The 15,702-nt window shown below is 51.8% G+C and overlaps 1 protein-coding gene across 7 annotated transcripts in view; it reads left to right on the top strand.

The window, feature by feature from the left end:
• TRAPPC9 (trafficking protein particle complex subunit 9) overlaps positions 1–15,702 on the top strand; it is a 568,648-nt gene that overhangs the window by 98,080 nt on the left and 454,866 nt on the right. For all 7 annotated transcript variants that reach the window (XM_023248408.2, XM_045049847.1, XM_045049848.1 and 4 more), the window contains one exon: positions 13,608–13,734. In XM_023248408.2, coding sequence (XP_023104176.1) covers positions 13,608–13,734 — 127 coding nt within the window. The remainder of the gene's footprint in view (positions 1–13,607; positions 13,735–15,702) is intronic.

The raw sequence follows: 15,702 nt of genomic DNA, 5'->3' as shown, positions 1-15,702 counted from the left end.
GGCGCCTGGGTGGCGCAGTCGGTTAAGCGTCCGACTTCAGCCAGGTCATGATCTCGCGGTCCGTGAGTTCGAGCCCCGCGTCAGGCTCTGGGCTGATGGCTCAGAGCCTGGAGCCTGCTTCAGATTCTGTGTCTCCCTCTCTCTCTGCCCCTCCCCCGTTCATGCTCTGTCTCTCTCTGTCCCAAAAATAAATAAACGTTGAAAAAAAAAATTAAAAAAAAAAAAAAACTTGGTCACTTCTGATGAAAAAAAAAATCAACAATAAAGTCGCTTACAGACGGCTGGGAGCCGAACCCTGAGCCACACTCTCTTGGCTGACTCCTCTGGGAATCTCCTTCCCGGGCCCTGGCCCTCAGTGAGGCGGGCCCCTGCCACTCTCCCCGCCACCGTGGGGAGACGCGGGTGTGCGTCAGCTGAAAAGTGACTTTCTGCACGTGAGGACTGAGGGCGGGGCAAGACTGCTGCTTCAGGACCGCGGCGTCATTAGGAATGTTTTGCAGGTGGTCGCTGCGTCAGCAACAAATAAGGCAATTGTCAAGTGTGTTCCTCACGGCATGTTTCTTTTTTTTTTTTTAATTTTTAAAATTTTTTTAATTAAAAAAAATTTTTTTAAATGTTTATTTCTGAGGCAGAGAGAGACAGAGCATGAGTGGGGGAGGGTCAGAGAGAGAGAGAGGGAGACACAGAATCGGAAGCAGGCTCCAGGCTCTGAGCCGTCAGCACAGAGCCCGACGCGGGGCTCGAACTCATGGACCGTGAGATCATGACCTGAGCCGAAGTCGGACGCTCAACCGACTGAGCCACCCAGGCGCCCCCCTCACGGCATGTTTCTAGAGACACTTGGCACCGCACTCGCACTCCCTTGAACGTTGTCCCTACCGGTGCTCAGCCTCAAGCCTACCCGGGGCCTCATGGGAGAGACAGAGGCGGGTCGGCAAAGAGACAAGAAGACGCAGGGCTGGGGTGGGAGGCGCGGCAAAAGGAGACAGCAGCCTTCCGGTTAAAGGCCAGCCCTGGGTTTCAGGGCCAGCTTGGGGCACCTCGGAGCAGGCTCAGAGTTGGGGGCCGGGGTGCCGTGCATCTCGCTCGGGTCAGGCAGAGGCTGGCCCGGCACCTTGTGCGCAGAGGTGCTGCCTTGTGGTGGGGGGGGTCTTGCCTTCAGTCGTGGGTGGTCTGCTCCCGCTCCGTCCCCAGTCTCTTAGCAAACTCAGCACGGGCCTCTGCCTCCTGGGGTTTATCCTCAAGAATCCTTGTCTCTTCCTCTGCTTGGCTCTCCTTCTGAGAGTACTTTCCTTCAGCAGCCACTGAGGCCCTCCAGCTTCTGGTCCGCCAGTGTGGTCCACTCCCCCATCTCCCGGCGGCTCAGCTCACGCCTCTGTGCGTTCCGGGCCCCCCTACGTCATCAGCAGCGTCCCCGCCGCCACTCCGTGCCTCCGGGCTGCCCCCTCTGCCCGCTCTGCAGCCTAGCTTCTCTGAGTTGGATTTCCTAGAGTTCATCTTCATTGTTCTTTTTAATATATAGTTTTAATGTTTGTTTATTTTTGAGAGAGGTAGAGAGAGAGAGTGTGCATGCAAGCACGAGTGGGAGAGGGGCGGAGAGAGAGGGAGACACAGAATCTGAAGCAGGCTCCGGGCTCTGTGCTGACATGTGGGGCTGGAACCCAGAACAGTGAGGTCATGACCTGAGCCAGTCGGACGCTCTTGTTTAAATAAGTTTATTTATTTTTGAGAGGGAGAGAGACAGAGAGAGAGAGATAGAGACAGAAAGAGCACGAGCATGAGTAAGGGAGGGGCAGAAAGAGAGGGAGAGAGAGCCCTAAGCAGGTTCTGCACTGTCAGCCCGGAGCCCAACACAGGGCTCGAGCTCATGAACTGTGAGATCATGAACGGAGTTGAAATCCAGAGTCTGACGCTTAACTGACTGAGCCACCCAGCTTTCCCTTCCTTCGCCTTGTGAGGCTCGATTTTCAGTGCCCTTCATACGTCCCTCTTGCTCTCACGAGAGGCTTTCTTGGCTTCCTCCAGCTTTTGCAGGGCAGTGGCCAGGCCCTCGTGGGCACCCTCCAGCTCCCCTTCAACCAGCTGGGTCCCGGGGTTCGGGGAGGCCGCCTCAGCTCGGCCTGCACCGAGGCCCTCCTCTCCCCTCCCTCCTGCAGGCGCTCGGCCCCCTCCTCTGTGCCAGCGGCCGCAGAACCTGGGTGTTGCGCTTCGCCACCTCCACGGTGCCCACCCGGCCCCGGCTCGCTCTCAGCTTCCTGCCTCGTCTGCCTGGCTCTGCAGCTGGTGCTCCTACAGCTGTACTTGCAGTCCCGACCTCTGAACTCTAGTTTACGCGTGGAAACCGGACGTGTCCCCTGAAGTTCAAAGGGTCCTAAGTTCACCGTTGCCCCAGCTGAATTATCTTTTCCTCGAGGGTGTCACGGTTTTCTTCTTGGAGGCCTAAAACTTTTGGAGTCGTTCCCAAATTATCCTGCCCGGCCTATATCCTCTTTCCCTCCCCACGCCCAAATTTTTATTTAAATTCTAGTTAATTAATGTGTAGTGCAGTATTGGTTTCAGGAGTAGAATTAAGCATTCGTCCCTCACATACAAGGCCCAGGGCTCATCAGGACAAGTGGCCTGCTTAGTCCCCATCCCCCGGCTAGCCCATCGCCCACCTGCCTCCCCTCCAGCGACGCTCAGTTGGTTCTCTATCATTAAGAGTCTTTTTCCTTCCATATGTTCATCCGTTGTGCTTGTTAAATTCTGCATCCTGTAGCCTCTTAATTGTTTGGATAGGTCCTCTATCCGTTCTAATGCTTGAGTTTTTCTCACGTGGGATCCCTCTTCCCCCTTCCACTGTCCTAGCCACGGTTCAGACTTTCAAGAGCCAGTTCTTGGACTCCTATCCTGCTTCCTGGCTTTGCTCCTTCTGATCCATTCTTCACACTGAAGCCAGAAGTATCTCCTTGAAATGCAAGCGAAATCGCATCCTTCTGTTCCCTGCGAGCGGCGGTGACGGCCCCTCTCTGTCTTAATAAAGTCTCAGCTCCTTCTCAAGGACGTTGGCGATTTGATCCAAACCATCTTTTTAACCTAATTTCATTTCACTTCCATCTGCCTAACCTGTATCTCCTATCTGCTGGACTTCTCTGTCGTTCTTTAAGCGTGTCGCATGGCTTTCCGCGCTGTCTCTGTCGCCGTGAGCTCCGCCTCCTACAAATGGGAAAGTCAAACTCGCCCCCTCTTTACCTCCTCCTGGCCTTACCTACTTCAGAATTCAGGATCATTTCCTTGTGTCCTGAGAGTAATTTTGCTCTGGCTGTCTTATGAGGTCACGCCCTCCTTGGGTCTTATTCACCTTTGATCTTTCCCCATTCTGGACAGTGCTTTACCTGGAAAGTAGTCAATACATGCGAAACCGAATTGATTTCTGTTGTCTTTTCCACGTTATTCATTAGTATGTATTGATGGAGACTGAGGAGTTAGGGGATCTTGTTGTCCTCAAAGAGGAGGCCATCGGTTGAGGGTCTGAGGTACAGATCTTCCTCACGCAGGGCAGATAGCCGGTATTTGTTGGTTAAATTTTTTTTTTAATGTTTATTATTTGAGAAAGAGACAGCAAGCAGGGGAGGGGCAGAGACACAGGGAGACACAGAATCGGAAGCAGGCTCCGGGCTCCGAGCTGCCAGCACAGAGCCCGACATGGGGCTCGAACCCACAGACCGTGAGATCATGACCTGAGCCAAAGTCAGCCGCCTAACCGACTGAGCCACCCAGGCACCCCCGGTATTTGTTGGTTAACGGAATGCTGAGTGAAGTATGAAATAGTTTCAGAAGAAGGGACGTGGCTGAGCACGGCAGTTTGTCACGAGGGAGAGCCTGGGGGAGACGTGGAGGGAGCACTCGGCCGGAGCAGGGCTTTCTGAGCTTCACTCTGCTCCTCTGTAAATCGGGGTGGCAGTGGCACTCCTCACGTAATCTCTTGGGGACAATTTAATGAGACAGCATTTGGAGTGCTTGGCCCAGTGCCTGGCGTATAGCAAGTCCTCCTTAAACGCCAGGCTGCCGTCGAGAACAGTGCTTGTGGGGGGACAGGCTGCGCACGCCCTCATAGTGAACTAGGAGCTCCGTCGCAACGAGGGTGCCTCGGCGCTGTCCACAGACATTTCAGGGTGCTGCGTTCTTCATGCGTGAGGAGCACCTCTGTGCACGACCCCTGGCTTTTCTTTACCAAACGGTGTTGGAAATTCACTTCCAAGTATTTCTGAAATGTTTTTTATTGTACAAGTAGTGTGTACTTATTATACTTATTTTAGAAATCTTGGAAAAAAAACAGAAAAGAAAAAGTTATGCATAATCCTGCATGGGCAAACACTGTTAACATTTCAGTGAATTTTTTTGTATTGTTTTCTATTCTTTTTAAATTGGATTTATCTTTAAAATTTTTTTTAATGTTTATTTGTTGTTTATTTATTTATTTAGTAATGTTTAATTATTTTTGAGAGAAACAGAGACAGAATGCGAGTGGGTTAGGGGCAGAGAGAGAGGGAGACACAGAATCGGAAGCAGGCTCCAGGCTCTGAGCTGTCGGCACAGAGCCCGACGCAGGGCTCGAACTCATGAGCTGTGAGATCATGACTTGAGCTGAAGTCGGACGCTCAACCGACTGAGCCAGCAAGGTGCCCCAATGTTTATTTATTTTTGAGAGAGAGAGACAGAGCGTGAGCAGGGGAGGTGCAGAGAGAGAGGGAGACACAGAATCCAAAGCAGGCTCCAAGCTCCAAGTTGTCAGCACACAGCCTGACATGGGGCTCGAACTCACAGACGGTGAGATCATGACCTGAGCTGAACTTGGACACCCAACCAACTGAGCCACCCAGGCGCCCCTGGATTTATCTTTAAATTGAATTTATTCTATAAATACGGTTTTGCATCCTGATTTTCCACATAACAGAGATCTTCCGTATTATCTCAGACTCTTTATAAATGTCATCGTTAATGATTATGTAACTTTGCACTGTTACTGTACCTTACCTTATCTGACTGTTAGTTCAGTGCACCTTCTTTCTAATTATTTATTAAGTCTTTATGCTTTGGAGAATTTCCCCTTGTGGGTGTTTTATTGAGGTCTCTAGAGATATTTAGATGTTTTCTAGGTAGTGCTTTAAATAGATGAGGATGTAACGAGCTGGTGGCTTCACATAATTGCCTTTCATTGTGGTAGAACATGTTTACATACTTGAAAAGAACAAGGAAAAATGTTTCATCTCCTGGTCTACCTGAATGGTCGCTTGTCAGAGACTCTGACCTGCCACCATGTAAATGAAGCGAGAAACGAGAAGGAAGTGATGCGGGCGGGAGGCGGCCTGCGTGGCTCACTGCGGGTTTGTCTAAGTCCGTCCCGTCAGCGAGGGAAGGGCTTGTTTTCTTGGTGCACAAGGGCGTCTTCAGTGTCTGACCCCGGGGACTGTTTTGCCTTTTGGGGTTGGCCCATTGTCCCGCCTGGATGTACACCTGGAATGAAGAAGAGTTGAGTTGGTTTTTCCTGCTACGTAAGATGCTTGACTTGCCGGACGTGTTGGATTGGCTGCTCCAAGACACCCGTGTTCTCCTCCGTGTTTTCACCTACTGGGGCGGCTCGGGTGGGCCGTGCAACACAACGGAAAAAAACAGTTTGAACTCAGAGCTCTGAGTTTGCATGTCATTTAGCCACTTCGTATCTGAGTGCTTTAGGAAATTCCTTCTGCAGCCTCAGATTTCCTGTCTGTGAAATGGGCACAGTAATGCCCAAGGGAAGCCGCTCCATATGGTGGAAAAAGCACTGGATGTGAGAAGCCTGGGCTCAAAGCCCCAGCCTTGCCCGTGAGCAGTGTGACCTTAGAAAAGCCGCATCTCGTCTTGGATGCTGCAGTGGGGTGGGTGATGGCGTTTCATCACTGGGTCAGTGTTAACGTCTGGCGGTGAGACGGTGCAGGCGACAGCCCCTGACGGCGGGCTGGGCTCTCCCGCTGGCCGCCGGGACGTACTTGGCACGCTACTCCTGGCTTGGGGGCTGGCGCCACTTTCTCGGTTCCCACCGGGTCCCAAGTGGTGGTTGTTGGGTCCCTGCGCCTGCCACGGTCCCCTTCAGTGGGGACACGTGACCCTGAACCTTCAGGAGTGACACTGGTTTTCTGTCTGCATCCTCATCGGCCTCTGCGTCGCATTCACCCCTGTTTCCCTTCTTGTGCAAACGCTCATCTTTTGGCTTCTTGCGTCTCAGTCCGAACTTCCAGGATGGTTTCTTTTCAAGCTGATCTCCTCCTTTTTCCTTTTCTCCCTGCCCTTTGCCCCTGGGTTTCCCTGAGTGTTGTCATGGGGCCTCCGGTCTTCCATGGCCGCCTTACACTCTCCCCAGGAGGTGTTCTCTCTCTGCTGATTTTCCTGGTGCTCAGGACCCTACCTTCTTCCGGTCTACCGGCCTCGTCACCAGCCGGCCGTCCCTCGGGTCTCTTGGCCCTTCTGGGCAGCTCCTCCGTACTTCAGACGCGGTGCGTCTGAGCCCCGTGTTGGGACGTTGTGGCTGCTGGCCTCTGTTGTCCCGTGACGTCCCGCTCGGTGCCTCTGCCGTCCCCCCAGCCCCGTGGCCTTCGGCGTCAGCCTCGACACCCATCGGCGCCGTGTCCGCTCGCACGGCCGAGCCTCCTCCCTCACACCCTTAATAGGGAGGCTGGTTGGAGTGTGGTGTCTTTGCTCGTGCCCACACATCTCTGTGTTCCAGGGCCCACACCACACCTGGCACGTGCCTTACTTTCGCTGATTTTTTTCTTTAATCATGGTAAGATATACACGGCATAACGTTTACCGTGTTCGCCATTTTTAGATGTGTAACTCTGTGGCATCGAGTGCGTGCACGCTGTTGTTTATCCATCACCGCTGCCCATTTCTAGGGTCTCCCCATCATCTCAAACCAAAGCTCTGTCCCCCTGAACAGTAGCTCCCTTTCCCAGCCCCTGGTACCTCCTGCTCGCCTCTCCTGTGCATGAATGTGACGGCTCCAGGGCCCTCACAGCAGGGGGCTCATGCGCTAGCTGTCCTCACGCAGCACAATGTCCTCAAGGCTCATCCGTGTCATAGCAGGTGTCAGAGTCTCCGTCCTTTCTTAAGGCTGAATGACACTCCATTTTCTCTGTGACCACATTGTGTTTGTTCACGGATGGACCCCTGGGCTCCTTCCACCTGTTGGCCGCTGTGAGCAGCGCCGCTGTGCACACGGCGTGCAGGTTATCTGTTTGAACCTCTGCCCTCACTGCTTCTGAGTATCCACCCGGGAGGGGCATCGGTGGCTCGTGTGGTGACCCCGTGGGACTGCCATACTGCGTTCCTCAGAGGCCGCCCCGCTTTGCCCTCTCCCACCAGCCGTACACGAGGGTCGTGCGGTTGTCTTTTGGGTCACCCTGTGACATTTCCTTTTATGACGAAAAGAGAAAATAAGTAAGGCACGTTTCCAAGTCGTTGTTAGTGACGTGTATGGCCACAGAGCGGGTTGGGTGGAGGGGCCCGCCCAGTTCGGCACGGCCTCTGTCTGCCCAGGTCCTGGTGCCAGTGAGCAGTTGCACTAACATGGGCTGTGTCGGTAACACAGATGACGTTTTATCCCTGTCTTTTCTTTTTGTTTTGTTTTCAACTTATCTAGACGCAAGGGGGGGCCAAGGAGGTCTACTTATTGGGGACCCCCTCAAAGATCTCAGCATCATAATGCCGAAAGATCAATAATACTAGTCTTAGGAAAGCAGTTCCAAGGTGAGCTGCGGTTGGTATTTTCTGTAAGTGAAGGTGTCAGAACCGATTCCAAAAGTGTACTTTCAAATCGTCTTGTCTTGGGCCGCACCTCTGCTTTTTTCCTGTGTATCTTCTATTTTCTTCTTCCTTAGTATTTTTCTTTCATATTTGGAAGAAAAGATGTGCTTCTTCCTCTTCTCTCTTGTTCAGAACATCATACCTGATTTATGCAGACACGGGCGTCTGAGATGATTATTTAGAAGGAGCGCAAAGCACTGAACTGTGAAATCAGGATGTGTTGGGTTTTGTGCCAGTGTCATCTTTTGAAATGGCAAATGGCCTGTGACTTTTTTTGTGCTCAGAAGTCGGGGTGCTCATATTTTCTGCTTCTATAAGAAACAGTACAGGCAGGTGGCAACTGGGCTTTCTTAAAAATGTTGTCTTCGCATGATTTCTTTAATTTCTGGGATGGAAAAATAACTCTCAAGGGTATTAGGTGCTCAAGCTTGAGTGAAATGAACCGTCGGGTCTTCTGGGCAAAGTTGGACAAGTTTATAGTGATGTTATGGGCTGCGTGTGTCTCCCTCCAAAGTCATAGGTTGAAACCCAAGCCCCCAGTATGATTGAACTGAAGGCAGGGTCTTTGGGAGGTAATCAGGTGTGCATTAGGTCTTAAGGGTAGGACCCTTCTGGTGGGATTGATGCCCTCGGAGGAGGAGACACGTGCCTGGAGAGAAGGCCTTGCGAGGACACAGCGGGAGGGTGGGAGCTGCAGGCCGTCGAGTGGGCTCTCACCAGGGACTGAGTCTGTAGCATCCCGATCTGGGGCTTCCCAGCCTCCAGAGCTGTGAGCAGTATGTGTTTGTGGTGAGTCACCCACTTTATGCTATTTTGTTATGTCGGCCAGAGCAGACTAAGGCAGCTGAGTTTTAGTGGAATAAATTAAGGAGTTCTCACTTCCCTCTGACCAAATCCTACGCTTAGGACAACGCTCAGATTGGTCACGAGCTTCGTTCCAGCTGGGTGTGCGGAACACGGGTTCGAACCGCTGTGGCCGGGAGCCCTGCTGTTTGTGTGACCGCGACACTGGGGTGTCTGTGATCAGGCCTAATCTGGGGGACAGGAAGACTTCATCACCTCGGATCCAAATTCCAGAATTCCAGCTCGGTGCCTCTCTTGAGCAGATCGTTTCACCTCCCCAGGCTCGTTAAATATTTTTGCTGCGGCACATTCTCAAACAGAAAGGTACCAGGAATAAGGAAGCGGTCCCATACACCAGATTCGATGCTTAGTAAGATTTTTATACATTTACTTCATTTCTCACTTGCTTTGTGTGCTGGATTACTTTTTAAAAACCCTAAGACATCATTTCAGTTCACACCTTCAGTCCTTAGGATGCACTGCTTAAAAAAGGGACATTTCCTTATATAACCATGGTATTTAATATCACGCTTAAACATTAATAAATCATTTTGGTAGCATTTTATATTAATCCACAATCAGATCTCTCAGATTGTCACCAAGCTAATGTTTATCACTTTAAGAGGGGGATAATGATGCCTCCCACCCCTTTTTGGCAGGATTTTGTGGGAGGGGATTACAGACGTATTTTGGATAAAGATTATTGAAGTTCTGCTCTGTACCAGGGTCTCTTCCCTTACAGACTCTGTAGTCTGAGCGCCTAGTACAATACTTGGCATGCAGTAAGTGCTCAGTACGTGCAACTGGGAGTAGTGATTGCAGCTGTCCAGGTAGGGGCCGCTTAGTGCTGAAACAGTGCTGGTCTCCATTGGCGGCAGGACCAAGTACAAACTAAGTGGACCCTGAGCGGCCCCACCGTTTCTCGCCTCTGAGCACCTCTCCTTTCCTTCCCTGCACAGAGGCCTTCTTTGTCTGCCTGGCAAACTTGGGTGCGTCCTCTGTTGCCAGCAGTGAGATCCCTGCAGCAAACGTCACAAGTCTCGAGGTGTCCTGTCTCAGAGAGGGACGCACGTGTGAGGCACGTGTGAAATGTTCGCCAGTCACCGCGTGGGAAAGCCAGCAGCCCCCTCCCACGGCAGCCAGTGTCATATTCTACGTTGCTGTTTCCATCTGGAGCCCCCGTGCCCCCTGCACCCTCAGCCCTTTGGGTGTTTTCAGTCTTAGCCTGCTCCCTCTCACACGTGCCTCGGGCAGCTTCTCTGTCAGGTTTTGTTGTGCACATATATTGGGATTCACTCTGTGTCCTTAGTCTTTTTTCCCCCTCAGACATGGTTTCTTTAATCGCCATATGTCCTTATTCTTGTCATTCTTTCCCTGCAATGTAGCAAACCTCCAAGTATTGTACTCATGGTGTTTGCTTCCAGAGACCTGTGCCCCTAGACAAAGACCGAATGTTGCCTCTTCTTTATGAAGCCTTATCAGTAGAATCAGGTTTCGTGCGTGGTCTTCTCCCAGACTCTGGTCCTGCCTCTGTGAAATCACTTGTGAGGAATTGTAGTGTTTTATTTTGACATCATATTCTCTTTCTTTCTTTCTCTTTTTTCTTTCTTTCTTTCATATTTATTCATTTTTGAGAGAGAGGGAGAGAGAGAGAGAGAGAGAGAGAGACAGAGTGCAAGTGGGGGAGGGGCAGAGAGAGAGAGAGAGAGGGAGACACAGAATCTGAAGCAGCTCCAGGCTCTGAGCTGTCAGTACAGAGCTCAACACAGGGCTCAGGCTCACAGACCGTGAGATCAAGACCTGAGCTGAAGTCGATCGCTCAACACACTGAGCCACCCAGGCACCCCTTAGTTGCCAAATCTTAAAATTTAAAGTAAAGTCACTTAACAAAATCTCAACACTTAAAAAATTTTGTGAGTGGTCCCTTTTGTCAAGGCCTAGAGAGACAGTAAGAATCTAGCAGTGATGAGTGCCCTTGGCTTCCAGACTCTGATTTCTAAGCACTGTTTCCCACTAGGATCCAGGGCTTCTTGGAGAAATGGGTTGGTTCTAGGTCTGGGACTGAAAATGAGCTAGAAAGAGCAAGCTGTTGATGAATAATGAGGCCTTATCTAAAGGACACAGGAATCACTGTGACAGAGCTCCCAGTGGACAAAGATGGGACAACCTGAACATCAAAAAAAAGTGTGATAGCAATCAAGTGACATACCAAATGTATAAAAATCCACCAGTTCATAATGGTACTAAATCACATCTAACCCCCTGGACATCCCTGGAGGCAGTTGTCCACTCCAGTAAGTACAGGGAAAGCCTCAGCCATTCATCACCCCTCTCTTCTGTATCATTGGTGTTCTGGGATGCTTGATAAGGAACAAAATCCTTCCTCACAGACAGATTCTAGGTTTTAAATACAGAGAACTTAAGAATTACAAAATCACCATTTTGTAATCCTTGATAAAATGACGAATCTGGGAAAAAACGTAGGGCAGGTGCTCAAATCCACGAGGAGAGAGGTCAGTGGGACCTTCCCATCGGATGGACCTCACCAGCAATCGCACACAAGCATTTACTCCGGAAACTCCACTGCAGTGACATGAAGTCTCTGGGTGGTGGGATGTGGTCCTAGTTCCTGTGCCCTGTGGAAGCTCCAGAAGGCATGGGCGCCCCCGACGTGAGCGCGGTGACAGAGGGCGCCCCGGACGTGAGCGCGGTGCAGAGGGCGCTCCTGATGTAGTGCCGTGAGAGGGATAAGGGAGGAGAATTGGCCGATAGTCATGTCAGGAACCGGTGACACCCCCACGTCCCCTCCCTGGCTCCGGGGGGAGGGGCCTCCCCCTCAGCAGCTTATTAGCATGCCACCTGATGGGAGGTGAGGAGAGAGTTGATCTGCCACCGCGCACAGCTGGCGGGGAGGGCCCCGTGCACATGGAGCAGCTAAGCGTCTCCTGAGATGTTGGCCGGTTCACCTGGCTTCCGCAGAGCCCCAAGGACGCTCGCAGCCAGGCTCATCCCCCGCCTGGACAGCGAGCAGACGGAAAGGAGGGGCCGGAACGCACAGGCCGTGGGGTCCCCGGTGAGCCGGCCCTGCACGAGAAGCCGGCAGCCGCGATGCCTCCCTGCTGGCACTCGCGCCGTGCACAGTGTCGGTGCGGAAAGGCCGACCCATAGCTAAGCCGAGGCATGTGCTGCGGGGCTCTTCCTGGATGACTTTGCAGGGGGCGTTAGGCTTCACGGGTAGATTCATTTCCTTCTTCATTTCAGCAGGGTTTACTCAGAGGCCGTAATCCAACTTAATAAGACACCTAAGCCACGAGCGCCGTACCCAGCATTAGGCAAATGAGGTCATTTGCACGCCATCGCCTGGAGCCCTTCAGGAGATTTATCATGTATACATCGAAGATGATTTCCTTATTTAAAGAACTTTGTTCATCTTGCAGATAAACATTACAGTGTCACATCCAGAGTTAATTCTGGTTGCTTTCTTGCCCCCCTGTTTCCCGGAGAATGCTGCTTAGACACAGAAATGCCTGTGGCAGCAGCTTTTACCAGTTAAAATACGTGTCCTTGCCTCGATATTTGCTACTGATGGTCCCCAGTCCCGGAGGAGCACTATATCTGGTCTCTGGCAACCTGTCCCCTTTCTCTCAGTGCAGCCGTGTGGCTGTGTGATGACCGTCAGCTCTCACTGTCTCACTGCACTCAGTGCTCACATCTGCCACTCATGGCTTTCTTTTTTCTTTTTGAGAGAGAGAGAGACAGAGGCAGAGCGTGAGCAGGGCAGGGGCAGAGGGAGAGGGAGACACGGAATCCGAAACAGGCTCCAGGCTCTGAGCCGTCAGCCCAGAGCCCGACTCGGGGCTCGAACTCACAGACCGCGAGGTCATGACCTGAGCCGAAGTCGGACGCTCAACCGACTGGGCCACCCAGGCGCCCCTGCCAGTCACTGCTTTTTAATGCTTTACCTCTTTCCATCCTGAGTAGTTTCTTCAGAGCAGAAGGCTGGCTCTGGTTGAATGCCTTCCCCTAAGGCGATCCCACCTTGGACCAGCGGGACCAAGCCATTCATCTGAAGCTGGGGCGACTCCTAGGTGTTGTGTCCCTCTGTCACCACTGTCCCCGTGCCCTCCGCCTTTCCCTGCAGGCAGTGGCAGAGGAAATGGAAGCCAGGAGGAGTGAACTCCCTTTCTGCCTCCCTTAATCCTTCCAAAGGGATCAGTGACAAGACCACTGGCTTAGGTCTGACACATCTTTGACAAGCCTTGGGCCTGGTTTGGTCTCAGCTTTTCCATTTGTAAAAAGAGCATTGTGATGCCTGCCTTCCTGAGTAGTTACGCAGTTTGGGGTGTGTAACGTGCTCTTGGGCTCCGGGGTGTTACAAAGCCTGTGAGCATGTTGTGGACCGTTAGCCGGCATTCCCTGTATCCTGTTTTCCTCCCTCCCAGCCAAGGGGTGGGGGTGGGGTGGAGCAAAATAGTCTGGGTTTGTAATTATTCTCTTAAATATCTATGACACGGATGGGTTGTAGACTCCTTGGGGAAAGGGCCTGGCATTTACCTTGGTACCTAGTAATTTCTGGAAGTGTATTTGTCCGGTAATAAAATATACTGATTCTCCAGTCCTGCCTGCCTACTGACTTTCTTGGAATTTGGTAAGGATTTTTTCTCTTGGGAAATGAAGTCTTCTGGAAGACAGTAATTCAACTTCCTTTTTATCCATATGCCCCTGAATGGAGCCATTGCTGGTGATTATTTAAATGAAGTGCTTTCTTTTGGTCTCTTGTAGCAGCGCCCCTTCATTTCTGTCACAATATGGACTCGCTGGACTGGCATGGATTGGGTTAAGAATTTTATTTTGCTCAACCCCCCCCCCCCCCCCGCCAAAACCCAAAGACCCCTACTTTTACTCTTATTTAATTGACCTTCATTTTGTTTTTTTCTTTTCAGAAAAGAAAGACGTGACTCAAAGCCTGGAGAACTACACGTGCAAATGTCCTGGGACCATGGAACTCCTCACCCTCCCAGGTGGGCCCACCCTGCCTCCAGTGCCCTTCACCAAGCTTCCCATCGTCAGGTAAGGCAGGCCCTGCCAGCGTGCCCAACGGGCGCCTCACTGCCAGATTTTTCTACCACTTGCGTCATAAATGTAGACCCTGACAAGAGTCTCCGTTCTCTTTTTAAAAAATTTTTAAGTCTTATTATTTTGAGAGAGTCAGAGACAGTGGGAGTGGGGGAGGGGCAGAGAGAGAGGGAGAGAGAGAGAATCCCAAGCAGGTTCCACGCTGCCCGTTGCAGAGCCCGATGAGGGGCTCGAACTCGTGAAAGCACGCGATCCTGACCTGAGCCGAAGTCACGAGTTGGACGCTTAACTGACTGAGCCGCCCTGCTCCCTCCCCTCCACCCCTGAGAGTTTCAGTGTTTGATTGCTGTGTATCTGGTTCATTATCTCATTAAATCTCAGCAGTGGCACGAGGAAGTGGGAGTATCGTGTCGATGAGAGAATCGGGCCAGTGGTATCGTGTAATTGCCGTGTGCCTCGTGGACGACACAACCAGATGCAGACCCTGGTCTGCCTGCTTCCAGAGCCCGCGGCGTGACCTCTGCGGGGATGAGACATACCTGACCTTGCCTCTTCCTCCTACAGGCTTCCAGGGTTTCCCCTTTCCTTAGACCACAGGCCCCTGCCACATGGACAAGGGTGTAGCCCCTCCCACACGCTTTGGTGACTTCCCTGACGCCGTGCGTGCCCTGGGGTCCGTCTTTCTTCTGCCTGGCGGTAACCTGTTGAGTGCATGCTCGTTTTTCCAGACTCAATACAGGCCTGGTTTTTAGGAGGCCTTTGCCGGCACTCCCTCCTGCTGCACACACCCGCCATGGGTAGGAGAGTCTTGGGTCTCCATTGCACCCACTGCTGGCCTGCCTCACAGTATGCGCCACTGTCTATGGTCTTTTTAAATGATTTTTCATCTTCATCATGAACTGTCAGCGTCTAGATTTGCATAATGGGACATCTTGAACGTAACAGAACATTCTAGGATTTTGGTGCTGCATCTAGATCCCCACGTGGTCGGGAGTTTTGTCAGTGGAGCAGGGTGGGCTGGTCCTGGCAGGTTTTCGGGGCTGAGGAGGAAAAGTGCTTTTCTCCACACGGAGACACCGGGAGGGGAAGGTTATGTCACAGAGGCAGCCCCGTATGGAAGTTAGAACGTAGGGTTTATTCTTTACTAGTGTGTGACCTTGGTTCTGTGAGCCTCAGTTTCAGATCTTGAAAATGGGTGTAAAAATTGCTCCTCCTGGGGCCGTTGGTGTTGTTTTAGCTGAGCTGATGCTTACAAAAGCCTGGAGCCCGGTGGCTGGCACATCCAAGCACTCAGTAAATCTCCGTTTTCTTCTTGGAGACATCTTACACCTACATTTGCAAATAGAGAATTGATTGAAAAAATACTGTGATGTTAGCTCTTTAATCCCCTAGCTGCCTAAAATCCTTAGATGAAACACATTGGGTAGAAGCAGGTGGTCTGACGTTTAGGCAAATACTGTTAAATCTTCAGCGACCAGTGTTTCGGCAACGAACCTGTGCTGGGGAGCTGCCTCTGAACAGCGAGGTGAGCCTTGCCGGAGGCCCGGTGCCAGTTCTCTTGCCTGGTGTGGTCAGGGATGATCTACAAAAAACTGGTTTTATGTACTACCCACCAGGTGTAAACACGTTCTGAACGGATCTCAGAGACTGTCAGCCTCAGAAATAAGCCGTTTGTCCCGGTGACTCATTCGTCACCCCACTCATGCCTGATGTTGTTAAAACTAGAAAGAGAAACTGCATGTAATCAGGTGTGAGATGCCCCGTGGGTGGGTTCTTCACCCCACGGGAGATCAGCACCACTGGTGAAGTGGAAGGAAACCCCTTTGGAAGATTTGGCAGGTCGGCACATCTCCCAGCCTGCCTTGCTCCCCGTTGCTCATGGGACAGAACCCGACTTGTTTGCTTTGCGTGACTTTACAGGGCCGCCTGTGGCCTCTCGATCTCCAGATTTTGCTGTGAGCT

Source organism: Felis catus, chromosome F2 (assembly GCF_018350175.1).
Source record: "Felis catus isolate Fca126 chromosome F2, F.catus_Fca126_mat1.0, whole genome shotgun sequence".
In the NCBI taxonomy this organism is placed as follows: Eukaryota; Metazoa; Chordata; class Mammalia; order Carnivora; family Felidae; genus Felis; species Felis catus.
The sequence above is the reverse complement of the archived record's forward strand: the minus strand, read 5'-3'. Positions and strand labels throughout refer to the sequence as shown.